We start from the raw sequence: 16831 nt of genomic DNA, 5'->3' as shown, positions 1-16831 counted from the left end.
CACTGGGCTCTATTAATCACCATTCCTCTCAGGCCCTTCCCAGCCCTACCTCTGGCTTCTAGGACCTGATCCTAAAACCTCTTTTCTCTCTCTTTTCCTGAAAGTGGACGAAAAATGTCTCCTAACATTGCACTGGTAGGGGTGGTATGTGTGTGGGGGTGGAGTGAGGAGTAAGAAGGGAATAGAGAGAATGGAGAAAGCCATAAAATGATGTCCCGGACTTCTAGACCTGGATCTTATGACACTAGTATGGAGACTCACTCCTGACCTTTCATCTCCCCCAAAGCCGAGCTGAGTATCATTGCCCCCATCATCGCCAACTTCCTCCTCTGTTCCTGTGCCCTCAACTTTGGCTGTTTCTACGCCTCCCTTACCTGGTTGTCTGGTTAGTGTGGGCAGGTGTTCAGGTAAGCTCTAGGGCTGGAAAGACCTGGGGAGTTGCGAGAGCATCCTTGGGGTACATGAGTGGGTGGTGCTGAGGCTAAGACAAGGGCCTACATTTGCTGTCCCCTGCAGGCTGGTGCCTTTCCTTCTGCAGGTAAAGTCCCTGGGTCTCTCTCCTGGCCTCTCTGCTCTGCCTGCTCATCACATTCCTCCTCACATGGCGGGCAACACTGATACTGTGTTGCTTACCCTTCTGCTGTTATATGATCTACAAAACCTGGTGAGTGAGTAGGCGGGTGGGCAGGGAATCAGGAAGTGAGTTACAACAGGAGGCTGACCCCCACAAGAAGCCCAGAACTACGAACAGTGTTTCCTCTTCTACCTGACCATTGATGCACCACCCCAATCATTTTGCACCACCCCTTCCTCTGCACAGTTGTGAACTGGGGCTCTTCAGCCCAGGCAGACACCTACCAAATGGCACTGTCCTACTCAGTGAGCCTCACCAATGTGTAAGATCACATTAAGAACTTCCAGTAAGGAAGTCTGTAGATGAGAGATTGAAAACGGTGGCCTATGGATGGAATCTTGCCTGGAAATGAGTTTTTTGATTGCACAGCATTTACAATTTTTAAAATAAACTATCAACATTTAAGATCCAGGCATCTGCTAATCCTGGGCCTCCAACCCACATGACACAGTTAGCTGGGGCTGAGTAGCTCCTGTCCCATGGGACAAGGCAGGTGCTCTCCAGTTTGCCACAGTTCCCACTTGGTCCACTTTATTCTTTAATACTACATGACTGGTTATTGCAAACTTTTGGCTTTTTTGGGAAAGGCCATGGCAAGAACCATGAACCTCTGCAGGGCTATCTGCTCAGACACAGAAGGAAACTAGCTTCCTGAAATCTGGGCGGGGTAGTGGAGAAAAAGGAAGTCTTCTTGTCACCTCTCACCCAACATACCATATCCCCTTCTTTCCTCATTGCTTCTCCTTTCAGGTCTCATGTTTGAACCAACTGAAGTCCAATGTGCTGGTCTTGGGATATAAGCAAAATTGGGAGAGAGGGCCTGATCTGCCGTGGAGTACTACATAGGCATTCTAGTGCAAATGTGAGATAGAGAAGGGTAAGATGGACATAGAAATGGTCAGGAACTAGAAAGAAGAGGAAATATAATCGTGGTGAAGCCCTTGTTCCCAACAGCCGCCCAGCAGTGCCTGTGTCCCCAGGAAAGAGACCCCCACCCCTCCATCTCTTCCTCCTATATCTCCTTTTCTCTCCTCTCCATAAAGTGATGACTTTGACTACAACTATGGCATAGGCCTCATAAGGATGCCAGGAGGGTTAAGCCTGGCTACTCAACACCAAGCTCAAGGTGAGTGAAAAGAGGTGGGCCTAAGAGAAGGATGTGGTGTGGGAGGTAGAGAAATTGGCTCTCAAAGACAGTCTGGGAGGCAAATGAACTCATCTAGAGTTACCAAGACCTAAGACTGAATAGAATTGGGTACCAGGATGTGAGAGAAATGAACTTTGCTTGAGCTTTAGTTCTCCTGAAATTTTCAGGTTGGGGGAAAACTTTAAAGGTATCTTCTAAATTCAGGTGGGAGAAATTTGGATCAAAAGATACAACATAGCAGGGTAAGCTGGAGTGTGGTCAGGAAGGGCTATGGCCCAATTCTAGAGAAGGGTTTCTGGCACTACCCCAACTCTAATAATATTACACATCTTACCAGTTAAATTTTGGGCATCCTTAGCAAAAAGATAACATTATTTTATGTTATACCCCCACTTTTCCCAGTACACCCAGCATATTTGGATGTCATAGGGATGGATACTTAGCAGGTAGGAGACCAATTCTAAAACATACCCTGTTTTTAGGAAAAACAGAGTTGTAGAGTGGGTTAGAGAAGCAGACACCAAGGAAAATAAAAAGGAAATGCGGTTAGTCAATGTGGAGAGAAGCCATATGACATTTCTCTAGGATAGCAATAATTCTCATAGGGGAGGAGAGGTATTATACTGAATTAGGAGCAACTGCTCAGCTGGAAAGGAGTTTGTCTCATTCTTTTCTTCTCTTTTCTCGGGCAGCATCCTTACTCCAGCAGCCTCAATGTTCCAATCCAAGCAAGGCCGGAGGGCAGTGGACATGTACTGGCTCGGTGATGATGAAGGTAGGGACTCCATGGCTCCCCAGGAAGTCCCAAGTTCTCCAAGTTCCAGGGAGAATAGGAAAGGGAAGATAGTGACATATAAACCAGAAAGGACTAGAAAATGAACTCTGCATTTACCAAGTACCCAATACTCTCCTCCCACCTCAGAGGACAACTGTGGTGTTTAAAGGCCAACAGAAAAGCCCGTGTTGCTGGAGCAGCGCAAACAAGGAATTGAGTAGCAGATCAAAGTGGTAGGCAGGGAAGGGCAGAGTGGATCACAGAGGGTCTCACAGGCCTTTAAAAAGACTGGCCAGCCGCCCCGTCCGGGAGGGAGGTGGGGGGCAGCCCCCGGCCGGCCAGCCGCCCCGTCTGGGAGGGAGGTGAGGGGCAGCCCCCGCCCGGCCAGCCGCCCCGGCCGGGAAGGAGGTGGCGGGCACCTCTGCCCGGCCGCCCCTTCTGGGAAGTGAGGAGCCCCTCTGCCCAGCCGCCACCCCGTCTGGGAGGTGTACCCAACAGCTCATTGAGAACGGGCCATGACGACGATGGCGGTTTTGTTGAATAGAAAAGGGGGAAATGTGGGGAAAAGAAAGAGAAATCAGATTGTTGCTGTGTCTGTGTAGAAAGAAGTAGACATAGGAGACTCCATTTTGTTCTGTACTAAGAAAAATTCTTCTGCCTTGGGATGCTGTTAATCTATAACCTTACCCCCAACCCCGTGCTCTCTGAAACATGTGCTGTGTCCACTCAGGGTTAAATGGATTAAGGGCGGTGCAAGATGTGCTTTGTTAAACAGATGCTTGAAGGCGGCATGCTCGTTAAGAGTCATCACCACTCCCTAATCTCAAGTACCCAGGGACACAAACACTGCGGAAGGCCGCAGGGTCCTCTGCCTAGGAAAACCAGAGACCTTTGTTCACATGTTTATCTGCTGACCTTCCCTCCACTATTGTCCTATGACCCTGCCAAATCCCCCTCTGCGAGAAACACCCAAGAATGATCAATAAATACTAAAAAAAAAAAAAAAGACTCTGGTTTTTATTTTGATGTAAGAAAGCACTGAAGGTTTTGAGCAGAAGAGTAACATGATCTGGCTTCCACGCTAACACTATTCACTCTGGCTGCTATGTGGAGAATTGACTCTAAGTTGGCAATGGGGAAAGGAGAAGGAGCAGCTACTGCAATAATCTTGAAGACACATAATTCTGGCTTGACCTACAGTGGCAGCAGTGGAAGTGAGGAGAAATGGAATTCTGGATGTATTTTGAAGGTAGAGCCAAGAGGATTTGATTAATTGGAGAAGAAAGAAAACTGACAAAGATACTTTGACATGAACAACTAGAAGAATGGAGTTGTCGTTGACAGAAATAAGAAAGACTACAGGACTAAGTTGGGGAAAGAATAAGTGCAATTTTGAATATGTTAAATTTGAGACGCCTATTAAGCATCCAAGTGGAGGTGCCAATGGGCAGCTAGGTATTTGGGATAGAAGTCCAGGTTGGAACTATAACTGGGAGTAACCCCCATCAAAATGATTTTAATGTATACGACTAGATGAAGTCACTGCAGGTGTATGTGTAAAGAGAGCAGTCTGAGGACTAAACTCTGTGGAGATGAGGAGAAACTAGCAAAGGAGATTAAGAAAGGGCAGTCAGTTAGCTAGGAGGCAGACCAGAGAATGCATCCTAAAGCCAAGTAAGGAAACTTTTCAAAGAGGGAGTGTCAAATGCTGCTGACAGCTTCTGAAGATGAAGAATACGCCATTAGATTTAGCTATGTGCAGGTCATCAGTGACCGTGATAAGAATAGTTTTGGTGGAGATTTAATAGGGAACTGGTGGAGAGAAATTGAAGACAAGTCTTTCTAAGTTTTGCTGTAAAGTGGAACAGAAAAATGGGAAGCAGCTGGAAGGGCAAATGGGGACAAGCAGGCATTATTTGTAAAATGAGGAAAACAGTGGCATATTTGTGTGCTGACGGCAGGATTCAGGAGAGAAGGAAATACTGACTCTCCAGGAAAAGAGGGAGAAAGAGTCTTGCTCTGTCACTCAGGCTGGCATGCAGTGGCACAATCTTGGCTCACTGCAACCTCCGCCTCCTGGGTTCACGCGATTCTCGTGCCCAAGTAGTTGGGATTACAGGCATGCGACACCACGCCAGCTGATTTTTTGTATTTTTAGTAGAGGGGTTTCACCATGCTGGTCAGGCTGGTCTTGAACTCCTGGCCTCAAGTGATCCACCCGCCTTGGCCTCCCAGTGCTGGGATTACAGGCGTGAGCCACTGCAACCAGCCCTGACTTCTAATCAGTAAAATATCCTCCTATCCACGGTGACAATCCAGTGTCCTCTGAGAAGCAAAATCAGCTCTGGTTGAGAACCACTGGTTTATGACAACAGGAGGAAGGCAGAGTACATGGGTACAGATGCTGGAAGGTGGTTAGTTTCAGGGGCAAAAGCTTGTAAATGTATACTGATTGTTTCTATTTTCTTACTGAAATAGGAACTAAGGTAAGAGTCAGAATAGGGGGAGATGTTAAGAGATATGAGGGGTCAGAAGGTATGAAACAGTCACTAGAAAAGAGGGCAAGTGAAAGGACTAGAGAGATGGCATATTTCTGGGTGGCATAAAGGACCCATTTTAGTGTCATGGTCATAAGTTTGAAGTAAGATGAGTCAGCATGGCTATTTTTTACTAGCCCTTTCAGCTGCATGGGTCTAAAGTAGGTGATGAGTTGAATATGACAAAAGCAAAAGAGGGGAAGGGAAATGAGGTGGATTATGGGAATTTAGCTGAAGGAGGGAAATAAAAATACATGGGGGATAAAATCTGCAGAAAGGAAGTATGATCAACCGACCGTAGGTCCTGGTGAAGGGATGAACTGTTGGATTTAGCACACTAAAGAAAATGCACTGGAAAAACAGGAGGTGGTGGTAGTCGAGTGGGACGTCTGAAACTGAGATGTGGAGGACCTGCAGCTCCAGAACATGACCAAGGAAATAAGTGGCTGAAGTGGGTGTTAGTATGATCTACCTGAATATCGAAATAAGATTTATGACAAATGTGGTGTTCGTATGGTAGTTTCTTTCAAAGCAGATGGTACTAGGGATGAGGGATAATGGTCTGGAAACAGTATGAGGACACGTGCACCACCTCCAGGCCCAGTGATACAATGGGTGTGGAAGGGAAAATGCCACCACTACCGAGGTGGTAGGAGAAGCAGAGTCCTCATAATAAACCAAGTCTGAAGAGCATAAATGTGAAGGGAACGTTCAGAGAAGAGGTTGAGGATACAGAGAATTTGACAAATGACTGGCCATCAGTTCCAGAGGGCACAGTGGAAGAGCTTCTAGAGTTGGAAAAGGTAGGTAGATGGAGACAAAACAGAGTGGAGATACATGGTTATTAAGTGTAAAAGATGAGATGACTCAGTAGTTTAGGACTAATTGTGATGATTGATATCAACATCAATAAGATTAAGGGTATGAGATTCGTTCTGTTGTTTGTGGTACGGAGGGATGTGCATCTGTGGGCCTTCCTCAAGCCTGCCAATGGATGTGCATGTAGGAGAAAGTATATGGAGTAGAGGCAGTTTTAGAGTTACAAATTAGACCAATCTCCAGGCTGTTTGTTTTTAAGAGACAAGGTTTTGTTCTGTCACTCAGGCTGGAATGCAGTGGCTCAATCACAGCTCACTGCAACCTCAAACTCCTGGGCTCAAGCTATCTTCCCGCCTCAGCCTCCCTTGGAGCTGGGACTACAGATGTGTGCCACCATGCCCAGATAATTTTTACATTTTTCAAATAGATGGTGTCTTGCTATTTGCCCAGGCTGGGCTCAAACTCCTGGGCTCAAGGGATCCTCCTGACTTGGCCTCCCACAGCACTGGGATAACAGGTGTGAGCCTCCAGGCTATTTTGAGAGAAGTCTTGCATACCTACTTCAAAGAATTTAAATGAGAGGATGAATGTAAAGCAGTGAGCACAGGACCGGATGCTATAATAATAGTTATGATAATACTATTGTTGCCAGGCACGATGGCATCCTTACTCAGGAGGCTGAGGTGGTAAGACTGCTTGAGCCCAGTTCGAGACCAGCCTGGGAAACACAGCAAGATTCCGTTTCTTAAAAAAAAAAAAAAAAGATACCTCATTCTTGGTTCCACAGCAGCAAGCTCCAACAAGAATTTATCCAGCACCAAATCTACATTGGTCCTGAACAACACAATCCAATCACCAACATACAAAACCAAAAAACCAAAAATATTTTATTGCTGAGTCATCCTGGGTGGGGTTCCATAAAGGACCCCAAGCCTTGCTTGGAGTCTATAGCTTTGCTAGGACTCCCATGACATCAGGATAGAGATTGAGGCACGGGGTCCTTTGGGTTCCGACTAAGGAACTATCTACTCTGATTCTGTTAATCTCATCAGTCCCTCCAGGTCACCTCTACTTCATCTGTCCGATACCTGTGGAAAAACAGAAGAAACATGGTGGAGAGCGAGCCCTTAACATCCTTCATTCTTCTCTGCCCTCATGTTCCTGGACTCTTCCCTGCTGTTTTTGTCTATGTCCCAATAATCTACCCTCACCAAGAGGTGAATCACTCACCTCTGTGTAACCCCAGAATCACCGAGGGGGGTCCTGTGTCCAGCCCGAAACATCTCCCAGCCAGCCTGGGCTATCATCGCTCCATTGTCAATACAGAATCTGGGATGCAAGAGATATGAAAATTGGGATCTAAGGGTGGAAAATCACTATAACAGGAGAAGTAAAAAAGAAGCCAAAGGGAAAGTGTCTTTACCTCTCATCTGTAGCAAAAAGCCGGGCTCCACGTTCCTGGCACATTGTTGCCATCATCTCCTGTAGCCTCACATTACCTACAAAGAGGTAGGGAACAGGATTAGCTTAGTTTTAGCCATCTCTTCATGGTCCAGCAGAACACGTCATGTGCACTTACTTAGAACAATGACATAGGGGATTAGGGGCCAGGATTGGGAAGCCTACTCCAAACGCTTAATGATTTAGAGTATCAGGAGGAAGATGCATAGTGTTAAGAATAGGAAAGAGGAACACTTTTCAATAATACATACACCCCACTCCTCCCACAATGAGGGCCTCCTGGGAGCCACAATGTGCCATGGCTCGCTCTGTGATCTCTACCAGCATTGCAAACACAGTTTCCTGTCAGGGACAGATAAGGAGAAAATATTAGAGGGGCATCCCAGATTAGTTCTGCTCTACAACATAAAACCTTCAGCCCCAACTTTCTGTCCCAGCTTTTTACTGCATTACCTGCAGGGAGAAACACAGATCCTCAGGAGTACACTCGCCTGTGGCCAGCATCCGATGGGCTACATCCTACAATTAAAGGGAAAAACAAAAGAATCAACAAATCATGGTTTTGGGATTACATGAGAGCAAAAATTAATGCATTCGGAGGGTCACCATGTTTCACCACAATTCAAGTTACCAGCACATCCTGTACCACATTCCCTTCACTGGCATCATGGCATAGAATGAGCAGCTTTCATTTAAGATGCAATCATTACTTTTTGAATGCTTGTCCTGACATGTCACCCCTTACTTATCCTGCTTAATTTTTCACCTGTACTCATCATCATCTGGCACTTCATTATTTTCCTCTTTCTTATCTCCCCCGCCCCCCATTTAGAATCTAAGCTCCATGTAGACTGGGATTTTTGTTTTGCTCCATGCTGCATCTCTACTATCTAGAACAGTATCTGGCACACAGAGATATTCAATGAATACCTTCTAAATGAATTTACCCAGCACATGATATGGACCAGTACTGTGCTACATGAATATACTGAGCTATACGAAATACAATCGTAAGTAAAACAGATATGCTTCATTTAAAAAGCATGAAAGTGCCCCTGTCTCATCACCTCTCTCACACTCACCTCAATGAAAGACAGGATCCCTGAGAATGAGACGTCCATCCCCTTTACAGTGTATGGCAGCTCAACTAGCTTCTTGCCTCTATGTGGGAATAAGCATACGAGGCACTAAGCCTACAGTCAGCTGGCTTCTCACCCTCCAAAGCCCGTCCCAAATTTTGTTAATATATACCGTATATGGGGAAATCCCTGAAGCCCCAGCAGCCAGCCTGCTTCCACCTTATGTCCCCTTACCGCTTTGCCATCTGTTCAATGTTGTATCCTGGACTTGGGTCATTAGAAACCTAGCAGAAGAAAAAAATAAGGAAGGAGGGAATGGAAGAGGATGAAATCAGATATGCAGGAAGCATAAGAAGCTCATTTACTATTTCCTCCCTCCACCTCCACGGCTTCCCAAAAATTCACCCACATTTTATGTTCTCTGCAGCCCCACTGGCTTACCTTCAGCACTCGAGCAAAACGATCCAGACAATTACCCACTGCAATATCGATGGTTTCCCCAAAGATACGGTAACGATGCTCCGAGTATGCAATCACCTAAGGGTGATGAGGATGTCCATGAAACCCCAAGTCTGTAAAGAGGATTATTTGGCTTTGGGAGAAAAACATAGCAGAGGATCAACATGACCACCAGGGCTTCCAATAAGAAGTGGAAGAAAGGTGTTTCCCAAATGGTGAACAGGTAGTTTTTACAGCTCTGATTTGAGAAGAAATCTGTATACCCTGAGGATTCCAGGAACAGATTCCTAGACAGTCTAGGTTCAGGCAGAAATAAATTGTCATTTCAAATACATTGGTTTTCCGGCTTAGAAGTTCCTAATATATCCCTTAAATGCAGTCTTGATAGTAGGTAACCGGCTTTTCTGCTTGAAGGCAGAGAACATAAATCCTTCTAAATTATGACACAGTGGCACAGTGGTATTTGTTTTTTTGAGACAGGGTCTCGCTCTGTCTCCCAGGCTGGAGTGGAGTGGTGTGATCATAGCTCACTGTAGCCTCCACCTCCTAGGCTCAAAGGATCCTCCCACCTCAGCTTCCTGAGTAGCTGGGCTACCATGTGTGGTTAATTTTTATATTTTTGTAGAGATGGGGGTCTCACTATGTTGCCCAGCCTGGTCTCAAACTCCTGGTCTCAAGCAATCTACCTGCCTCAGCCTCTCAAAGTGCTGGGATTATAGGTGTGAACCACCATATCCAACTGGGCAGTGGTATTTAGAACCAAGAAGCAGAGCTGAAGAACTCAAAAATCTCATATGGAGTCAGACTAATGGCCCAGCCAAGTCAGCAATGGCAATTCACTTAAGGCCATTTTTCTTTTCTTTGTTTTTTTTTTCTGAGACAGAGTCTTGCTCTGTCGCCCAGGCTGGAGTGCAATGGCGTGATCTCAGCTCACTGCAACCTCTGCCTCCCGGGTTCAAGCAATTCTCCTGCCTCAGCCTCTCAAGTAGCTGGAATTACAGGCACCCACCACCACTTTTTTGTATTAAGGCCATTCTTCATATGTGACCAACTTTTAGCACAGAGAATATCTGTCCCTTACTGACACATATTCTGCAGACTTATAACACCGAGGGCTTCCTACGAACCTTAAGAAGTCCCTTTCCCTTCCCAGTGCTGTTAGGGATTTCTTCCCTTTCTGATACAGATCTTAATCTGCTGTCAAAAAGACAGTAACAAAGGCAAAGGAAAACTCCTGCCTTTCTGCTTCTGCTATCCACTCCTCTCCACCTAATCATCCTCCCTGTTTCTTACACCTAAGCAAACATTAAAAGAGAAGAGGAAGACAAAATCATCACTGCTCCTTTTCATCAACTCTTGTAGCCTCCATTATCCTTTCCACAACCCAAGTCTCTGACCTTGTATGTCATCCTTCAGGCCTCAACCAACTACTTGCCCTCTACCTGCTGAAGTTTCTGCATCGTTTTCATGGGAAACATGTGCCTCATCCTCTCGACACAACCCTTTCATGAGCTGGGGACGATGCTGAACTATTTCTAATGATAATCAAGTGTTCTGTTGGAAAAGAATCCAATCCCAACCTTAAAAAGGTCACATAAGGTAACCCAAACAACTTTAGCTTCACCTATAAATTTAAAATACCTTCTGGCCGGGCATGGTGGCTCACGCCTGTAATCCCAGCACTTAGGGAGGCCGAGGCAGGTGGATCACCTGAGGTCAGGAGTTCAAGACCAGCCTGACCAACAGGGTGAAACCCCGTCTCTACTAAAAACACAAAAAATTAGCCAGGTATGGTGGCGGGTGCCTGTAATCCCAGCTACTCGGGAGTAGAGAAGAATAGTTTGAACCTGGGAGGCAGAGGTTGCAATGAGCCAAGGTTGCACCATTGCACTCCAACCTGGACAATAAGAGCGAAACTCCATCTCAAATAAATAAATAAATAAATAAGATAAAATAAAATAAAATACCTTCTATAATTTACAAAGTATTTTTTTAAGTTATTTATATTTCTAAACTCTTAGAATAACAAAGTCTACATAATCATTCCCAGTAATATAAAAACAAAACACGTACTTGCCCCAAAATAATAAATCAGGTAGTGTCTTTTAGTTGTTTTTTGTTTTTGTTTTTTGTTTGTTTGTTTGTTTGAGACGGAGTTTTGCTCTTGTTGCCCAGGCTGGAGTGCAATGGTGCGATCTCGGTTCACCGCAACCTCCGCCTCCTGGGTTCAAGTGATTCTCCTGCCCAGCCTCCGGAGTTGCTAGGATTACAGGCACCTGCCACCACACCAAATTAATTTTTGTTATTTTTAGTACAGATGGGGTTTTGCCATGTTGGCCAGGCTGGGCTCAAACACCTGACCTCAGATGATCCACCCGCCTCGACCTCCCAAAGTGCTGGAATTACAGGCATGAGTTGCCATACCCAGCAACCGTTAGTTTCAATTGCTAAGATTTATAGAAAAAATAAGCTTCAAAATAATGCAAGAGCTTTCAGATATTCATTATTTTGAAGATTTCAATCCTCTTCAATCCCATTCATTCCTTTCCTGAAGTAGAAATTCCTAATCTTTATAATCAGATATAAAGTCTGATAATGATAAGCCATCTAATGTTCTGATCATGCTGCCAAAATGTGCAATGTTACAAACTCTGTTGGGGGTTTTCTGGTCTACAGTATTTTAGGTTCAGATAAGTCCATCTTTGTTCCTGACATTCCCATGACTCAGATAGAACAAAGAAAATACTGGTTCAGTGCCTCAGAAATTGAGATGGAGTGGGTAGAGCCCTCGAAATACCTGCGTATTTCCTCCACTCACATACAACACGGTTGGGCTGGTGGCTCCAGTGATGAGGCGGCCCATCTCAATGTGGCCTATACAGTGGTTCACACCCACCAATGGCTTATTCCACAGTTGGGCCACAGTACGGGCCACAACAGCCACAGAAACCAGTGGGGCACCCATGCCAGGGCCTAGGGAGATAGAAATGGAAGTTATAATCCTAGAGATTGGAAAAAAACAATAGGTGGGGGACGTTAGGGATGTGAGGTGGGGTAGGGGTAGTGATAGTGGCAGAGGTAAGGTGTTGGCTATTTTGACCTAGCCAGGTTGCAGGTATATTCCTCCATCGTTGACCACTCTCCCAGCCATACCCTTGGTGTATGCAATGCAATCGATATCCTGGGAGGTTAATCCAGACTCTGTTAGTGCCTCCTGCAGCAGGTCTAGGATAACAGCTCGGTGATGCCTGGCTGTATCACCTGGAAGGAATCCTAGAAAATGAACACAGGTCAGAGATCACAGGGATTTTCTGTAGCAAAGGTAGGTAGGAAGTTAAAGAAAGCAACAGGAGTTTTAGTGATGTAGTAAGAGTCCTTTCACTTTCCCCAAGCATCCTATCTTCCACGTTTTCAGATCTACTCTTTCCGGCTTCTATATAGGCTGTTCAACTTTCAGAAATGCTCTTCTTCTTACCCTACTCAGCCTTCAGGTGTCATTGCAAGTGGTATCTACCTCATACCCTTTCATGATCTTTTTTTTTTTTTTCTTTTGAGACAGTCTCAGCTCTGTCACCCAGGCTGGAGTGCAGTGGCACAATCTCGGCTCACTGCAACCTCCACCTCCTGAGTTCAAGAGATTCTTCTGCCTCAGCCTCCTGAGTAGCTGGGACTACAGGCGACACCACCACGCTCAGCTAACTTTTGTATTATTAGTAGAGACGGGGTTTCACCATATTGGCCAGGCTGGTCTCGAACTCCTGACCTCATGATCCGTCTGCCTCGGCCTCCCAAAGTGCTGGGATTACAGGCGTGAGCCACCACGCCCAGCCGTGTTTGGTACTTTCATCTAATCTTCAAGACCTAATGATACAGGTATTATTCCCATTTTAAAAACAAAGACCAGGCCCGAGCGGTGGCTCATGCCTGTAATTTCCACACTTTGGGAGGCTGGGGTGGGCGGATCATCTGAGGTCAGGAGTTCGAGACCAGCTTGGCCTGGTGAAACCCCGACTCTACTAAAAATACAAAAATTAGCTGGATGTGGTGGCGCACACCTATAGTCCTAGCTACTTGGGAGGCTGGGGTAGAAGAATCGCTTGAACCTGGAAGGCAGAGATTGCAGTGAGCCGAGATCGTGCCACTGCATACCAGCCTGGGCGACAGAGCAAGACTCTGTCTCAAAAAAATAAAATAAAATAAAAAATAAAGACCAAATGTCCAAAACAAAAATATTTAATATGAATATAGCAAAGCCAGCCAGTTCTGTCTGACATGTAAGCCGGGAGTCTTTCCACTCTCATCTCTCTACTCATCCTAGAATATTTAAAAAAATAATTTTTTTTTAAAAAGGGAGTGTATATTCAGGGCAACTGGAATCTATACTCCTGCTAAGCGTTTTTTAAACAGAATATTTCGAGTCCATCTCTATTATAGTGTTTATCATGCTGTAGTATAAACATCTATTTATATGTCTTACTCCACAGCAGTATAACATCTATTTCTGAATACTTAGCACATAAAATGCGCTCAGTAAAATGTAAATGAACTCATCAGATCCACGTCCAAGTGCCTGTAACTCTTCTAGTCATCAGCCTTGTGACGTTAATAATGTCACATAATTTCAATGAGACTCGGATCGAAAGCTGCACCTCACTAGTATTTAGGAAGATGGAAGGCTGATTCTGTGCGGGGAAGTGCGCGGAAAACTCTGAAGTCCCCTACTCACCAACCTGTGCCAGGAGGCGTGACGTAAGTCCGCCGCGGGTTCGCCAGCACCTTGCCATCCCGCACCACACCCACGCCAATCTTATTGGCGCTGCCTTCAAAACCCAGCACCGCCGGCATGGCGGAGCCTGGGAGAAAACGCCGACAGGACTCCTAGCAATGTCAGGAGCTGTGGAGGTCCTCACTAGTCCGCGCTGGGCCGCAGCTTTCCGGAGCGCAGAGGAAGCTGGCCAGCCTGCAGATAGCACTGGGAGAGACACCGCAGAACTCCCGCGAGCGGAGACCCGCCAAGGCCCCTCCAGGGACCTGTCTTCCTAACTGCCAGGGACGCCGAGCCAACTCTGTGCCTTACATTCGTATCCGTTTTCCTATCTCTTTCCCGTGGTCCAGCCCAGCCTTCTCCACTGTTTTTTTCCCTCTTGCACAGAGTTAGAATCTTAAGTCAGTGTCACACAATGTGCTGTGCATCTGGCACAACGATAAACAGCCCGAGGGAGGGTTGGGGACCTAAGTCTCCTAGAGAATTAGAGAAGGGAGGCGAGGCTAAGCGTCTCCGTCACGTGGTGTCAGACAGACCAATCACGCGTATTCTTCGGCCACGAAAAGCATGCCTCTGATCACGTGACCAGGTCCGCTACCCACGTGGGGGCTCAGCGTGCACCCTTCTTTGTGCTCGGGTTAGGAGGAGCTAGGCTGCCATCGGGCCGGTGCAGATACGGGGTTGCTCTTTTGCTCATAAGAGGGGCTTCGCTGGCAGTCTGAACGGCAAGCTTGGGTCAGGACCCTTAATTAAGATCCTCAATTGGCTGGAGGACAGATTTCGCGAGTAGGGTACAAGGCACTATGAAATGCTCTAGTTTCGTGGGTGAGGGGCTGAAGGGCCTATGATGCACGGAGGCGGGGAAAGGATTTAGAGATAACATGGTTTGAAAGGCGGGACCTGATGCGGGTACGCTCTTGGGAGGAGTCTTCTCCCCAGCCTTAGCTGGGTTCATGATTTCTTTGCGTCTGTAGGCAACGCGGTAAAAATATTGCTTCGGTGGGTGACGCGGTACAGCTGCCCAAGGGCGTTCGTTACGGGAATGCCGAAGCGTGGGAAAAAGGGAGCGGTGGCAGAAGACGGGGATGAGCTCAAGACAGGTAAGGGAATGAAATCAGCCCTTCTTCCTAGAAGCTGCGGCGGGGGTGTTTGTCATTCCCTTGATGTACGGTAAGTACGGGCCGACTCATTTTTACAGGGGTTTGTGAAGAAGTCGCAGGAACCGTAGGCTTTCGTTGGGTCTATAGTTAACGCCGGATCGCAGTTGGAAACCACCAGCTTTTTGTCAGTATATATTACTCATTTTATAGAGCCAGAGGCCAAGAAGAGTAAGACGGCCGCAAAGAAAAATGACAAAGAGGCAGCAGGAGAGGGCCCAGCCCTGTATGAGGACCCCCCAGATCAGAAAACCTCACCCAGTGGCAAACCTGCCACACTCAAGATCTGCTCTTGGAATGTGGATGGGCTTCGAGCCTGGATTAAGAAGAAAGGATTAGATGTGAGTGGAATTTGAGGGGAAGAGACATTTTTTAGTATTGAATGGTCTTAGGGTTTAGTCACCCCTTTTCTCCGTTTAGCCTTCAGGCTGTTTTATTTTTCTCCTGCCCGCAGTTTTCTGTGGGGCTTCCCCAGTCTTGCCAGTTGTATTCCCTAAATGTCTGTTCCTTCACTTCCATTGCCATTTTCTTTCTTAATCTTCTCTCCTCTTTCCAGAATGTTGCAAAAACCTCTTCACTATACTTCCTCCATTTTATCTTCAGCATGTCCTCCATTCCATTAACCATAGCTTAAAAATCTTAGCTTGCTATCCACTGCCTATAGAAAAAACACATCTCCTTAGCATAGCATGTAAGACTTTCTTACCTCTCTATATTTGTTTTCATTTATCTAGCTTAGAATTGTTTGAATATTGTGCTGCTTGACTCGAACTCCTTAGGCCAAGAGACTGCTTAACCCATGCGTATCTATGACTTAGCATATAGATTATTCAATAAATGTTCTGCTGAATTGATAATACGTTTTCCACCTTTCTTTTCACTTACAGTGGGTAAAGGAAGAAGCCCCAGATATACTGTGCCTTCAAGAGACCAAATGTTCAGAGAACAAACTACCAGCTGAACTTCAGGAGCTGCCTGGACTCTCTTATCAATACTGGTCAGCTCCTTCCGACAAGGAAGGGTACAGTGGCGTGGGCCTGCTTTCCCGCCAGTGCCCACTCAAAGTTTCTTACGGCATAGGTGAGACCCTATTGATGCCTAACGCCTGAACTCTTCAAAACCAATTGCTAATTCTCTATCTCTGCCTCACCTCTTGATTGCTTTCCCTTTTCTTATAGTTTTTTATGCTAATTCTGTTTCATTTCTGTAGGTGAGGAGGAGCATGATCAGGAAGGCCGGGTGATTGTGGCTGAATTTGACTCGTTTGTGCTGGTAACAGCATATGTACCTAATGCAGGCCGAGGTCTGGTACGACTGGAGTACCGGCAGCGCTGGGATGAAGCCTTTCGCAGGTTCCTGAAGGGCCTGGCTTCCCGAAAGCCCCTTGTGCTGTGTGGAGACCTCAATGTGGCACATGAAGAAATTGACCTTCGCAACCCCAAGGGAAACAAAAAGAATGCTGGCTTCACGCCACAAGAGCGCCAAGGCTTCGGGGAATTACTGCAGGCTGTGCCACTGGCTGACAGCTTTAGGCACCTCTACCCCAACACACCCTATGCCTACACCTTTTGGACTTACATGATGAATGCTCGATCCAAGAATGTTGGTTGGCGCCTTGATTACTTTTTGTTGTCCCACTCTCTGTTACCTGCATTGTGTGACAGCAAGATCCGTTCCAAGGCCCTCGGCAGTGATCACTGTCCTATCACCCTATACCTAGCACTGTGACACCACCCCTAAATCACTTTGAGCCTGGGAAATAAGCCCCCTCAACTACCATTCCTTCTTTAAACACTCTTCAGAGAAATCTGCATTCTATTTCTCATGTATAAAACTAGGAATCCTCCAACCAGGCTCCTGTGATAGAGTTCTTTTAAGCCCAAGATTTTTTATTTGAGGGTTTTTTGTTTTTAAAAAAAAATTGAACAAAGACTACTAATGACTTTGTTTGAATTATCCACATGAAAATAAAGAGCCATAGTTTCAGCCTTGCTGTCT

General features: G+C 46.1%; 2 protein-coding genes across 4 annotated transcripts; one reads left to right on the top strand and one right to left on the bottom strand.

The window, feature by feature from the left end:
* Window positions 1-6773: 6773 nt before the first annotated feature.
* OSGEP (O-sialoglycoprotein endopeptidase) lies at window positions 6774-14204 on the bottom strand. Of its 2 annotated transcripts, none has more exons than XM_004054816.4 (11): window positions 13642-14204; window positions 12065-12184; window positions 11709-11884; window positions 8894-8989; window positions 8687-8736; window positions 8456-8534; window positions 7827-7892; window positions 7625-7715; window positions 7336-7411; window positions 7143-7241; window positions 6774-7000 (listed from the first exon to the last, which is right to left on the bottom strand). In XM_004054816.4, exons 1-11 carry the CDS (start codon window positions 13754-13756, stop codon window positions 6961-6963), a joined length of 1008 nt encoding a protein of 335 aa, XP_004054864.2. In that variant the 5' UTR covers window positions 13757-14204; the 3' UTR covers window positions 6774-6960. The 2 variants fall into 2 exon arrangements, with proteins under 2 accessions (XP_004054864.2, XP_018865131.2); XM_019009586.3 differs by having other exon boundaries at window positions 13638-14167.
* A 44-nt stretch (window positions 14205-14248) lies between these two features.
* APEX1 (apurinic/apyrimidinic endodeoxyribonuclease 1) lies at window positions 14249-16819 on the top strand. 2 transcript variants are annotated; one of them, XM_004054820.5, is made up of 5 exons: window positions 14249-14411; window positions 14651-14776; window positions 14987-15174; window positions 15721-15913; window positions 16044-16819. In XM_004054820.5, the coding sequence occupies exons 2-5, from the start codon at window positions 14719-14721 to the stop codon at window positions 16559-16561; spliced, it is 957 nt and encodes a 318-aa protein (XP_004054868.2). In that variant the 5' UTR covers window positions 14249-14411; window positions 14651-14718; the 3' UTR covers window positions 16562-16819. The 2 variants fall into 2 exon arrangements, with proteins under 2 accessions (XP_004054868.2, XP_004054867.2); XM_004054819.5 differs by having other exon boundaries at window positions 14249-14467.
* The last annotated feature ends 12 nt before the right edge of the window (window positions 16820-16831 follow it).

The sequence above is a fragment of the Gorilla gorilla genome, chromosome 15 (assembly GCF_029281585.2).
Source record: "Gorilla gorilla gorilla isolate KB3781 chromosome 15, NHGRI_mGorGor1-v2.1_pri, whole genome shotgun sequence".
Classification (NCBI taxonomy): domain Eukaryota; kingdom Metazoa; phylum Chordata; class Mammalia; order Primates; family Hominidae; genus Gorilla; species Gorilla gorilla.
The sequence above is the reverse complement of the archived record's forward strand: the minus strand, read 5'-3'. Positions and strand labels throughout refer to the sequence as shown.

Coding starts and splice junctions, on each gene's coding strand:
- APEX1 (XM_004054820.5), top strand. CDS start 14,719: ATGCCGAAGCGTGGGAAAAAGGGAGCGGTGGCAGAAGACGGGGATGAG. Junction 14,777..14,986: donor CGGGGATGAGCTCAAGACAG/GTAAGGGAATGA, acceptor CTCATTTTATAG/AGCCAGAGGCCAAGAAGAGT. Junction 15,175..15,720: donor TTAAGAAGAAAGGATTAGAT/GTGAGTGGAATT, acceptor TTTCACTTACAG/TGGGTAAAGGAAGAAGCCCC.
- OSGEP (XM_004054816.4), bottom strand. CDS start 13,756: ATGCCGGCGGTGCTGGGTTTTGAAGGCAGCGCCAATAAGATTGGCGTG. Junction 12,185..13,641: donor CGTCACGCCTCCTGGCACAG/GTTGGTGAGTAG, acceptor TTCATTTTCTAG/GATTCCTTCCAGGTGATACA. Junction 8,535..8,686: donor ATTGAACAGATGGCAAAGCG/GTAAGGGGACAT, acceptor ATTCCCACATAG/AGGCAAGAAGCTAGTTGAGC.